The 12487-nt window shown below is 48.7% G+C and overlaps 5 protein-coding genes across 5 annotated transcripts; 2 read left to right on the forward strand and 3 right to left on the reverse strand.

The window, feature by feature from the left end:
* Window positions 1-572: 572 nt before the first annotated feature.
* Window positions 573-2667, reverse strand: ANOM_007187 (putative GTP binding protein (GTPBP1); the record flags this gene model as incomplete). The annotated part of the gene is made up of 3 exons (XM_015552443.1): window positions 573-907; window positions 960-2472; window positions 2525-2667. Coding segments are annotated over 3 exons (1884 nt in total), but the record flags the coding sequence as incomplete, so codon positions are not given.
* Window positions 2668-3313: 646 nt separating this feature from the next.
* On the reverse strand, window positions 3314-3864 carry ANOM_007188 (U4/U6-U5 snRNP complex subunit LSM3; the record flags this gene model as incomplete). The annotated part of the gene is made up of 4 exons (XM_015552444.1): window positions 3314-3348; window positions 3415-3451; window positions 3579-3671; window positions 3739-3864. 4 exons carry the CDS (start codon window positions 3862-3864, stop codon window positions 3314-3316), a joined length of 291 nt encoding a protein of 96 aa, XP_015406194.1.
* A 323-nt stretch (window positions 3865-4187) lies between these two features.
* On the forward strand, window positions 4188-6434 carry ANOM_007189 (uncharacterized protein; the record flags this gene model as incomplete). The annotated part of the gene is made up of 1 exon (XM_015552445.1): window positions 4188-6434. The coding sequence occupies one exon, from the start codon at window positions 4188-4190 to the stop codon at window positions 6432-6434; it is 2247 nt and encodes a 748-aa protein (XP_015406193.1).
* Window positions 6435-7099: 665 nt separating this feature from the next.
* Window positions 7100-8069, reverse strand: ANOM_007190 (PIG-L family deacetylase; the record flags this gene model as incomplete). The annotated part of the gene is made up of 2 exons (XM_015552446.1): window positions 7100-7779; window positions 7832-8069. 2 exons carry the CDS (start codon window positions 8067-8069, stop codon window positions 7100-7102), a joined length of 918 nt encoding a protein of 305 aa, XP_015406177.1.
* Window positions 8070-9911: 1842 nt separating this feature from the next.
* Window positions 9912-12221, forward strand: ANOM_007191 (uncharacterized protein; the record flags this gene model as incomplete). The annotated part of the gene is made up of 3 exons (XM_015552447.1): window positions 9912-10349; window positions 10421-11079; window positions 11135-12221. Coding segments are annotated over 3 exons (2178 nt in total), but the record flags the coding sequence as incomplete, so codon positions are not given.
* Window positions 12222-12487: the final 266 nt, after the last annotated feature.

The raw sequence follows: 12487 nt of genomic DNA on the forward strand, positions 1-12487 counted from the left end.
TGATGATCGAGATGACTTGGCTCTCTGGTAGCGTCTTCTACGGGGTATATATCAGTGCCTGCTTCATCCACGGTACGTCAGTGGCATTGAAACAAAGGATTTCATATCTGGCTCGATGACGATCAGCGCAAGAAGTTTCCAATGGTGCAGGAGATCATCTCCTCGATGTCATCATCTAGGGCGGATGACGTCACCCGCCACGGGAGGTTGTCCTGAATTTCAAGGCCTCAAATCCACCCATGGGGCCAATGGTGGGCGGTTTCTCAGACAAAAAATAGAAACAAAAGTAAAACTAACACACATGCACCTGTTCCCATTGAAGTCATTGGACAAATTCGTCAGACATGATATAACTATGAACCGTTGGAACCCTCGATGATGACACCGCCTGAGTCAGCAACTCCATGTATGTACAATTGACGTATTGAGCGAAATCCCAGCCATTGTCCATGTAAACCATTGCAAGATTGACCAATTACAAGGAAAGGAGTAAAGAAAAGCAAAAAGGAAAAGCAAAAAGAGCAAGGCAAGTACTGTCCACTCTGCGGTGGTAATGCTGTACATCCATCAAGCAGAACATATCAACCGATCGCCCAACCCTGTCACACAAACTCTTACTTAGTGTTCCCTTCCTTCTTGGCTTCCGGGTTCAGAGGGCTGTTAGGATCGTATCCAACGCTTTTCACAATACCTAATCCCTTGGTCTTTCCTTCACGGAAAAGTACCCGGTCTCCAGGCGCCAGAAACTCTGGGCGCATCACGAAACGGAAAGCCACCAGGGCACGATCACCCGTTCTGATGAAGGGACGGTCAATGTCAATAACAGAACATGTTTGACTCACAGCACCAACGTGCAACATCGCTTGGTACCGGGGCTTGATGGTAGTAGCATGGGAGAGAATGAGAACTAGATCCAGTCAGCGTAAACCCTACACAGGTGACACAGCATGTGGTCCTACCTTCCGCAACGAACTCCCGGTAAACCTTGGGAGGCTGGTCCAACTTCTTGAGAACAACCATACCCTTTCGAACCTCTTTCCTTCGTACCCGTTTCAGCGCGAACGAGCCAGACTGTCCCGCAAAGCAGGCGTTGACCGATATCCGTTTCCGTTCGATGGACTTGATCGTGGTTGTGGTGAATTGTCCAAGTGAATCAGGGCCAACAAGTACCGTATCCCCCGCGTGTATTACCCCTGACTTGGCCACCCCCGATACCACTGTGCCTACATGTGGCACGGAGAATGTATCGTTGATAAGGAACTCGAACGGCGCGTCGGCATTGTAGTGGCCACGATGGGGAAGAATGTTCAAGAAAGTCCGTATCAGGTCCAAATTTTCTCCTGTCACGTTGGACACCTGGAAGATAGGACAGATCCGCTGACTGACAAACTGCGTTGCCGTGTTGATGGTCTGATCCATGTCTTTCACGAAGATGGGTATTTTGCGAGCCCCGGGAGACTTGAGGATTTTATTTAATTGAGTCAAGGTTTCCTGGAGAATCTGTGGGGGGCAGATATCAATCTTGGTAACAATGATCATCACAGGAACATTCAGAGCCAATGCAATTCCCAAATGCTCTTTGCTCATACCAATCAAACCGTTATTAGCCGCGACCATCAATAAGCAGTAGTTGGGGCTGCTGCTTAGCATGCCGAAGACCGTAGTCCGCAAGTATCGCTCGTGACCGGCCAAATCCGAGAAGGAAATGACCTTAGCAGACCGCTTCCCTATCTCTTCCCAAGATAGTTTGCGACCCTGAGCGCTGGTCACGATCTCTCCGTGACTGTCGAATCCCATAATCTCCATGCCGACGGAGCTGGTCCGGCCGCTCTCGATTTCGTGTTTATGCCGGAAAAGATTGACTCGAGCTTTGCCGCGGCCATCGTCGAGACTTCCCTTTACGAGAACTCCGAGCATGGTACTCTTCCCAGCGTCCACGTTGCCCACAACCGCTATCCGGAGCTCAGCCATCTCCTCCACGGTTTCTGCTGGCTGCCGGATGAGGAGCTTCCCGCACGAACCCTTCATTCGATCATTTCTGACCTCGGATTCCTCAGGGCCTCCCACATTATAGGTGACAAGAATACGGCAGTGTGCTGGCAGCGTTCCTGCCGCTTCCTGTACACGCTGCAACGCCGTTTCCCATTGGGTCACATCAAAGCCCATGGCCTCACCGCCATCCTCAATACCCACGTCGAATATCGCTTCACCATGGCCTTCATCGATACGTGTTTGTATGATGCTTCCTAGTAGTTGCAGGCTGTCCTCTTGTTGATCACCTGTATTCAACAACAGGTCTTTTAGTCTGGCTGGTTTCGGAGTGTCAGACAATCCTAGCTGGTCAAGGATCTCCAGTTCTGCATGATCTTCGTGAATTCGGGATACACTGGCAGTAGAGTAGCCGCTATCGCTAGGAGCAACCGAGCGATGCGCTTGCTGTTTTTCAGCGTATTCCGCGAAATCGCTGAGCGCCTATGCGTTGACAGTCAGCAGGTGGGGCAGAGGCAAGGGAGGAGAGGTATACGATCTCGCCTCTGCGCCGCTCCTCCGGAGTAAGTTTCGGTCCAGCCGGGGCCATGCTAGAATCTTTGATTGTAGACAATGAGGGTGCTGTAAAAATGAGACTATTTAATACACGGTACTATACGAGCTGTATGGTCGGATAGGTGACGATTCGCCTCTGGCGCATTCAGATATGTATTCGTGTTATCATAATTTCACGGCAATGGACAAAGAGATTAGGCGGATGTAACGGTAAATGACCGCGCAAGTCGATGCAGAGTGTAACTGAATAATTCAGGGAAAGAATTAGGAATGTTTGGGGGGTTAAATAGCTGAAAAGATTGACGTGGTATGAGGCTGAACTGAGACGTGTGGAGCGGATTTGGGGGAAGCTTTATCGATAAATGGGCGAAGTCACCGCCTGAGTCATATGCCCGCACAGAAGCACGACGAATACCATGGACCACACAACAAGTAAATAAATAGTAAATTATTTTATGACATAAAAATATATTGAGTCGCCTACAGAAGATATGACTCAGGTCGCATGCCATGACGGAGTCATCATCTGATGTTAAGGCTCTAATCTCTGTGCACATGACATCTGTTTAACAAGTGCCATGTTCTTCGTCGATGACACACCCACGACCCAGGAACCGGAATAAAAACTATAGTCCACCACTCTGGGGCCATCGCTCGGTTTCATAGTTCCCTTCCTTTTGATCCAGTATGTAGGAGAGTCAATAGTCTCCTTAGAGCTCGGTGTTGCCTTTCGACGCGTCCTTCGTCCACTTCGTCCATCAAAATCCTATCAGGCTTGCGGGGATATTAAAACGACGGAGTCTCCTGATAATGGGATTAGTTGGTTGTCTTAGTTTAGGATCCGAGGTGATGATAGTGGTTTCGACGCACCTCGCACAAAGAGCATTTCTTCCTGTCTCTTGATTGTCTGTAGCAAGCGATATATTAGTCATAATTGTCCAGAAGAAATCCATATTCGAAAGAAAATAATCGCTTCGATGAAGGCGCAGATGGGATCGGACAAGACGGGATCACAAGGAAGCAAAGCGACGTACTCGAATTATTTCTTCCTCGTTCTCATCCTCCTCTACCACGTAGATGGTCTCCTCCACATCTCCCATCACCAAGTTGCAATGGCTGTCGTATGCCTACCACAGAACACTAATCAGCCTCCGATCGAACAGAAATTAGATCCAGCACAACCAGGAAACCTACATGGAGACGACCCTTGAGCTCGCGATCACCGCGGAGCTTGACAAAGACGATTTCATCCAGGGAAAGGCGCACCAAATCCAAAGGTTCGGAGACGGAGGCGGTGCCCGCATCTTCCGTGTCGGCCATTTTCTGATTGAACGAATGACAGAGGAGAGGGGGAAACAAAAGAGGGGAAAGATTGAAAGGGGGTTTGGGAAGGCAGTTAGTCGTAGTCGTAGCCGAGGGTAGCAAGTCTAAGCTGTCGCGTTCAGGCCGTGTCAATCAAATCAATGCACTGCAGCAAATGAGGAGAAGCTGCAGGGATTCGTTGCCAAGGCGGCACCAACACGAAACAGATGACTTCGAAGAGGGAGGACAAGCTGTGCAGTTTGTCCGACGCAACTTCGTTTCTTTAGACCTCACGGAGGACCTCTTTTGTGGTGCAATTTTTGATATCTTCAACGGTTTCGATGCGGGGACTCGTACTTGCAAGTGAGAGATTTAGCTCTCACTTGGTAGTTCCCTCGTGCGGTCGCAATCGGTCCACTCAATTCGCTCTTTGTGCTGGGCCCACTCGACTGATAGTACCCGCTCGCGATTCCACTCAGTGGAGGTCCTTCAACAACATTCCTAAGGATTCTTCTTGGAATGTGAATCACAACTTCCCGAATGATCGGAGGGCCTCTCAAATCCGGGTCGCAAGCTCCCATTTGAGTACGACAAGTATTCTCGAAGGTGGTGGCAGTCATTATGACCACGTACCCCACACCGCTGATGCGGTACCAAGTACCCACGAGGACCTGAGTGCACTGAAGGCCACATTCTATGAAATTATCCAAGATGGCCAACCGGATCAGGTTATGGATGCGTTGCTCGATCCCCGCCATGAAGAGTTGGTCGGTTCGATGCCTCCGACCGTATTTGTTGAAGTCTTCCATCTCCTATCCCCGACTTACTTTGTGGTTCCCTATCGCGAGATCCATCGGCCTATCCATCCAAGTGCCGCAAAAATCAAGAGATTTGGTTCGCTAGACTCCATTTTTAATGATTTTGCTACCAAATTAGCTACGATTGTTTCGATTCGGCGGTCGGCCGGCCAGGTTCTTGGTCTAGCGGAGTACACTCACTTGCTGGATTGCGCACGGTCCATTGGAGATGCTCTCATGGCCGACTACATTTGGCATAGCATGACAGAAGACGAAGTTGTTCCAGATGTTACATGCTACAATTATTACATGGAAGCCAAGGTCTGGGACAAAGCCTATACAGGGCGAGAGAGATATCACACGCGGATGACGCCTTATGCTTATCGAAAAAGAAGGTTTTTTCAGCAAAACGTCGGCTGGGAGGGCTACCGCACTGCTGAAAAGAGCGTCCGAAAGGAAGTGCTTCAGATATTCAACCAGATGACCGAACAGGGGTACCATGGCGATGAGACTAGTTTCATCAATGTGTTATTGGCATCCAGCCGTGTGGGCCATGTGCTGGGGATGAAGAACGTGCTCAAAGTAGCATGGAATGTTGACATTGATGCGCTCGCGACACTGGATCAATCTGAGCTACCTCCAGCCACTAGTTACGACCGATCGTCTCCTTTGCACCCTTCAAGTCGCCTCCTGTTTGCAATCGCTCATGCATTCGGTACGAACAATGATATTTCCGGTGCATTGCGAGCTATTGAGTTCATTTCAAACTCGTATGATATCCCTGTCCCAGAACCAGTCTGGCTTGAATTGCTCGAGCGCGCCTTTGTCCTATCACGGAACCGGTTCGGTCCTGACGCAAAACGGAATGCATTAGGCAAAGTGCCTCCCGAGTTTGTGAAGGGTGTATTCGAAACAATGACGTCGAGCAATTTCAATGCTCGTCCTACAGTCGATGTGCATCGTATTCTTGCCAAGACAGCGTGGGATCAAGCCAGGCTGTCGGAATTCCAGCATCACATGTGCGCTGCTTATGACCTTCTACGAGAAACCAGACAGAAGCGGAGGACAGCGAGAGATATCGTCGAAGCTTATCTAGGAGGGACGTCGTCAGGCGGTTCTTCCCGACGGAGATCGCGGATTGACACTACGCTTCTACGATCACGAGGCTTCGCCGAGGCGGTACACACCTATGATATCCTCCGATTGCGCACCGCCCAGCATACCATCACCATGGAACGCTTCGCGAGACTCCTCGTTACGCACAAGCGATGGACGGGCCGCGACAATCCGGTGTGGGAACGCTGCCTCCTCCCTAAAGTGCTTGAAGAGTGGCAGGATTTTCTACCACAGTCCCTCCAGTACCACATCAGGGGCGGTTACGTCGATCTCCTAGGCGCGACGCACTGGGGCCAACATAGATTGACACTTCACAATAGGGTCCCAGTCCGTCGACCTACCGCGGAGAACGGCGTTGAGCTGGACGAGGAGGCCATGGAAATGGAGGACGATTTCGTCTGGGCACAGTATTTACGCTCCAACCCCGATCTCGACTTAGACGTGGCGCCATTGAAACGACTCTTCTCCGGAGTCACTGAGAGAACCCGCAGACCTAGACCCTTTGCCATAGATACAGAATATGCTACCGAGCCTCAACAGCTGGGCTACGAGGCCGACGGACTGTCTGATCTGCCGGCGGAAGACTATGCCGGAACGCAATGGACTGCTCAGAGACAGAAAGAAAGAGAAACGGCCGGTGTTATACCCGGAAACTTTGATGTGGTATTTACTTAGCTTTGCTTTATCTTTTTATGTTTGTGTTCTTCCTCTTATTCTCGCGGTGTTATTCACGCCTTGAACGATCCGCAATGTCGGGTTGATGAGCTGCTTATTCGATCAGTCATGAAGCCTCTGATATTTAAGTGTGTTGTTCAGCATCGGCCATATACCCTGTCCATAGTATTGTTGCCAATGAAAATATTCCCTTTACTTGCCAAGGTGCTTTACATTGATATAGCTGTCGTAGGTCAATCGCGCACGGTAGGCAAAATTATCGACCAACAGATGCTCTCTCCACGTATAGTAGTCAAGGATAGCACTATAAAGGAGGCTGGAAGATATTTAGCAATATACTAAGCCTTAGTGTATGTATTTCAAGTAAACTTATGGTCAAATTTCACCCTAGGATTATTCTTGGTTATATACAGCAAGTCACGCAATTCTGACTGCGCATCGCTCTAATAAGGTAGTTGGTTTTTTTTTTTGCTCAGCTAATGTACAGAGGGCCTTTCAGGATGCCATTGTGTTTAGATGAAGACGTAAAGAATACATACTTGGCTCACCATATATGTGAATCTGCAGTAGCCATACACCAGGGCTTGACCTCACTCGAATGCTGCAATGTCCAAATCGTTGATGAATGCCATAAGCTTTCAGCTCGCCGCTATTCCCTGGGTCACTTAAACCTTCTCACGCTTGAGGTCATTAACCGCCATATAACGACCAAAAGTAATCCACCCATATCGAAACCAAACCATCTGACTCTGATGAGCCTTAACCATAGCCGACTGCGCCGTCATCCATTCGCCAACAGAGCTAACAAACAGAAGCCTCGCAGGCGGATCCTCCTTCGAGGTACGAGACGAGCCTCTCAAGCTCGAGGACAGAGCATCGACTGCCCCACGCGCCATGCTCAATGGCGCATCAAGCACACCGATGTATTTGCGCAAGATGTTCGTCGTGGTGAGCGTGTACAGCGAGATCGGGCAGGTATACCCAGGTTTATCCTTCATTAGGGTACGAAGGAAGTGGACAGCGCCATGGTAGAGAGACCGGTGGTTGGGATGGTTGCTTATACCATGTCTGTCGAAGGTGAGGAGCACATCAATAGTCGCGACGGGCGGTTTATCCCCCGTTGCTCCTCGTTTCCGGGAACCAGATTGAGCTTCGCCCATTTCGGGGGCAAAGGCTGAGGCAAGTAAAGATGAGACGTCACTTTCTGACCAGGTGGCGCTCATGCTGTCGGGGAAGCGGGCTGGGTCGTCTACGATGAGGACATCGGACTCGTTGCGGAGGCCCAGATGCACGGCGCTTTTTTGGAGCTCCTTTTTGCGGATGTGGCCTAGGCCGTCGGCGTCTCCTGGTAGGTTGTTAGCTTGCTTGGAGCTGGGTGATGTGGTTCTGTAACATACCGCTACTGAGACATAAGATCTTGAGATGGTTGCCCAGTTCTGGTTTGGTTAAGGCTAGCACTGTCGGTGCGAAGAACATGGCCTCGTCGTCGGGGTGGGCTATGAGAAGACATATTCGCTTGTTGTACAATCGAGGGAAATTACGAGCAAATGGTGAGGAAGACGTTGCGGATAATGTCCAGAAGATGAAGACGGCTGTGACCGCGAAGCCCAGTGTTATGAATGATGAAGGTGACATAGCACGAAATTTGAGTACTCGATTGGGTGACCACGCCTTGAGCTAGAAAAGGGGAATGAATATGGGACCCACAGGACTAAATACCAAGGTTATTTTTAAGAACTATGGATTGGAGCAAACACAAAATTGACTATGAATGTAGTGGAGGTACATCCGGTATTCTCACACACCTTAGTATGTTCCGGTCCAGTTTGTATCTGTTCAAGGTGGTATATCTTGGGCCAGTCAATATTAACTCAATTGAAGCCTGGCCTCTTAAAGAATAGAGAGAGCTATATCGCGTACATTCAACATAAGGCAGTGTGGTATAGCATAAAGGGGAAGATTTGACTTCAAAGCCAATTGGGATGACGGTGTCGTTATCGCCACGTGACCTGAGATAATACAACCAGGAGTATAGATTTGACTGGAATAATTCTACGTGCTAAGCTACAACTTAGTAGTAAGCAGTCTTATGGATGTTGAAATAATAGAGAAGTTTATAAGATTCTCAGAATTATCATTATTATCTATACCATTGTTGAAATTCCGGGATGAGGGCAGATACGGATAAGTTTAGAGAACAATACATGAGGTAATCCCAGTGATACAATAGCTGCGAGAAAGATAGAAATAGAACATCACTAATTTTTAGAATTGAAACACATGCATCTATACAAGCAACACAGTTCTGTTCAAACTGTCTGCCCCTTTCCATTGCCGGAAGGGCATCTGTTAGACTGTTATATTCTAAGTTCTGTACAAAGGTTCTTGACGGATAGCTTATAAGACGGCTTATACTTGACTGTTATTAAGAGGGTATTGTTATCTCTATCGACTCGGTGAATATAGAACTGATTTGGTTGGGAACACCGAGAACTTGATGTTCTGTTTATGTAAAACTCGTTAATGTTAATAGAATCGAGAGTATTTGTATAATTGTTAAACTAGACTCTATTACCTAGGTTAAATTTATCTCGGGTGGCCAGTATCTTGCAGAGTTCGACGATAATATTATGAATATAGCCCTTTATACTAAATTTTTTTTATAACTCTCTAGATCTTGTTCACTGCTTAATAGCGTTTTATTAAAATGATTCTTAGAATCTTTCAGTTTAGGATGTGGCGGGAATAGCGGTGCTGTAGCCTCCTTTGGAGATGCTAGATAGATATAAATAGAGTGGAAAACCTCCTGTTGCCTGGTGGCACAGTCTTCCTAAGGCTGTTGCTAGCCGTCTGCTCTATGGAGAGGTGGGGAAGCAGTGATCAAAGATGCTTCATTTTGATTGAGCCAAGGCGAGGGCAACGGGCAAGGGCTTTGTTGTACGTGTTGGTGTCAGCTGACCATGAATCGGCTAATCTATTCTTCCATAAGAATAAGCACAGCCATTGGACCTGTCAAGGCTCTGTTTGAACATGGGAGGTTGTGAACATAACAGAGGGGCAACTGTTGTAGATTCTCATCTAGACGCGGGAGAACATCATCGGGGTCCAAAGCTCATGATCAAAGGAGAGGGCCGGTTTTTGGGTCAACACTGAGTTCGGTCAAGGAATAACAAAGGGTTTTGGCAAACTGAAAGAGTCTGTTGTAGGACTCGTCACTCAAGTCATTTTTGGGAATATTATTTTTGCATTTGTAAGTGAGTATTCCTTTGAGATATTTCGAAGGCTTAAAATGTTGAGTGAGGTGGTAGGTACATGTACATACTACTCCGTACATACCACTGCCAGTGATACCACCGAGATTCTTGTTCCGCCTCCCTGATCGGGTTAGTGGTTAGTGGGAATCAGGAATCGCATCTTTCAGGGAATAAGGACTCGTGCCAATCTCGTTGCTGTGCCAAAGAGGTATTTCATCCACAGAACGAACTGCCCCCGATGGATCCAATTCAGTCCAATGGTCGTCAAGCTCGCCGCACACGCCAGAACCCGGTATCGTGTCGTTTGTGCCGGCTGAAGAAGCTCAAGTGTAACCGCCAACGACCTTGTTCCAACTGCTCCGCCCGTGGCGTCGGCTGTGAATATTTTGCACGAAACCCTGGTTCCACGTCCACGGACTGCACGGACCGAAGAGAAGCTTTACCCGCAGTGGCCGAAAGCGCGGGGTTACAAGCTCGCCTGGAAAGGCTTGAGGAGGCGGTGTTTGGCAAGCAGGATGACAGACCCTCTGTTCCTACTGCAATGGTACCATCAACTTGTGGCGCATTGACTACCTCGGTTATACCAGGTTTCGCTTTCAACGAGGAGCATGAAGTGACATCGAGATGGCTTGAAGGCATCGGCACGCTTGAGAACCCGATTGTAAGATTATCTACAACTATTAAGACAGTCAATGCCTACTGCGCTGACCCTGCATCTAATCCGGCCGCCAGTTTAGAGCGTATGTAGTCAACATACCATTCAAAGTTGGACCTATAAGCCAGTTACTCGAGAATGTGTCAGCGACGCGGAATGAGGCAGCACCTTGGCCACCCAGTGTTCAGCTGCCTACCAAAGATGAGGCCATGATACTGTCCCAATACTTTCTGGACAATGTCCAATACCTCCATCCCGTCTTCCAGCCTCATTCCCTGCAGCACGTGATAGACGCTGTGTATATGCACCCGAATACAGCCGTTCAAAGCAAAGTGGCAGATATCGCGCTGCTGCTCAGCATACTTGCTAGTGCCAGCCATCTGTGGAGACCACAGAGAAGCAAATGCCTGGTCTTCTTATCTGCGAAAGAAGCTGCTTCCATGTCCTTGATCTGGAGCAATGCAGCGCTGGATATTCTGGAGTACTCGAAGCGAACTACTGCTGCCTCGATTGAAGATCTCCAGGCCACGATCGTTATCTCCTACGTTATCTACAATTCCCAAGGGTTCTCCCCCATGTTCCGTTCACTTCATAGCAACATGATTATGATGGCCCGAGATCTTTCTTTACACAAGACTGATAGTCCCCGAAGAAAAGGAGAGACAGAGCCACCGCCAAGTCCGATTGAAGCTGACGTAAAGAGAAGGTTATGGTGGCACATTGCTGCCACAGACTGGTAAGGTGCAGTCGTTACTGATCAGCTTTTCTGCTAATGCTAAAGCGCGAGAAAGGTTACTGGCATTCACCCCCGGCCCACAGGAGGGCACCTATTCTATTCAGCTATCACAGATGCATGTGAATCAGCCGCATTATCCCGAGAGCTGTGATCATGATGCTGGGAATGTCTCACTACTATCTACCTCCTACTTCCTTCAGCGTGTTCGGCTAGCGGAAATCTGTCGTGCGGTGGTTGACTCCTTGTCCCCCCTTAAAATGATCGAGAATGCGAACTACGAGCAGATTATCTTCTTGGACGGCAAATTCGAGGACTTGATCAGAAGCCTCCCGGCCTTCTTTCGGCTAGACCAGGGGAGCAAACTCTTGTATACCGCGCCCCAACTTACCCTCCAGCGCTATCTGATCCACCTTGGGATCTATACCAGACGTAGCAGACTTCACCAGCATTTCGTAGTAGCGGGGTTCACCGATCCTAAATATACATTTTCCAGAAATGCTTGCCTAAACTCCTCCCGCGCGGTTCTGCAGATTTGCTACAAGCTGGAGGAAAAGAAGGATGACCTAGAGTTGATCCCCGCCAGGCTTGCAACCGTGGTGCACCACGTCTTCATGGCCACTGTTGTGCTGGTGATGGACCTCTGCTCCAACAAAGTGGAAGGTTTCGAGGAACAGCGGCAAGCCGAAGTCACCCGAGCATGCAGGATGCTCGACAGCTTGAAACAAGACTCCGCCATGGCCGCGAAACTGGCCCACCCGCTCATGGAAATCCTGCAGAAACACAAAGAAAGGCTACAACAAAGCCAGTCCTCGACTGTGCCTCGCACGGTGGTAGTACCACCTGCTGACAGCAGAATCAGTCAAGTATCCCCGGATCCGTCAAGCGACTTCCATAGGTCTTTGTCTAACACTATCGGCCAATATACATCAGCAACTACTGCCAGTGGTGGCGGCCAACAACCAGCAGCCCGAACGGAACACCAACAACAACAACTATATGTCGAGGACTGGGAATTTGATGCCATGATGCAGCAATACATCGATTTGGGCCAAAACATAGATGGGCCTTCTTGGGGTTCTCTTTTCGATGATCTGGATTCTCACCATATGAGGGATGCCGGGGGCGCTGTTTTTTATGGCTAATTGGGAAGGCTCTTGTTTACAAAGGGAGCTGATAAACCAAAGAGGAGACAATCCCAGTGGATGGCTTGTAGTCATCGTGTTCCAAGTTCGGTGGTACACTGGTAAGAACTGAGTATTGTTATATTGTTTGGTCCATTTTTTCACTGTCTTCACTTTGTCTTTTCAGATCAACTGAAAATATCTTTTGTTCTTTGAGTTTGGAACCTCCAAACCATGACAATCCTATTACAAGCTTGCTACCTATTGGTTCCTTTGTGTCTCTAAAG

The sequence above is a fragment of the Aspergillus nomiae genome (assembly GCF_001204775.2).
Source record: "Aspergillus nomiae NRRL 13137 chromosome Unknown contig00165, whole genome shotgun sequence".
NCBI classification, from domain to species: domain Eukaryota; kingdom Fungi; phylum Ascomycota; class Eurotiomycetes; order Eurotiales; family Aspergillaceae; genus Aspergillus; species Aspergillus nomiae.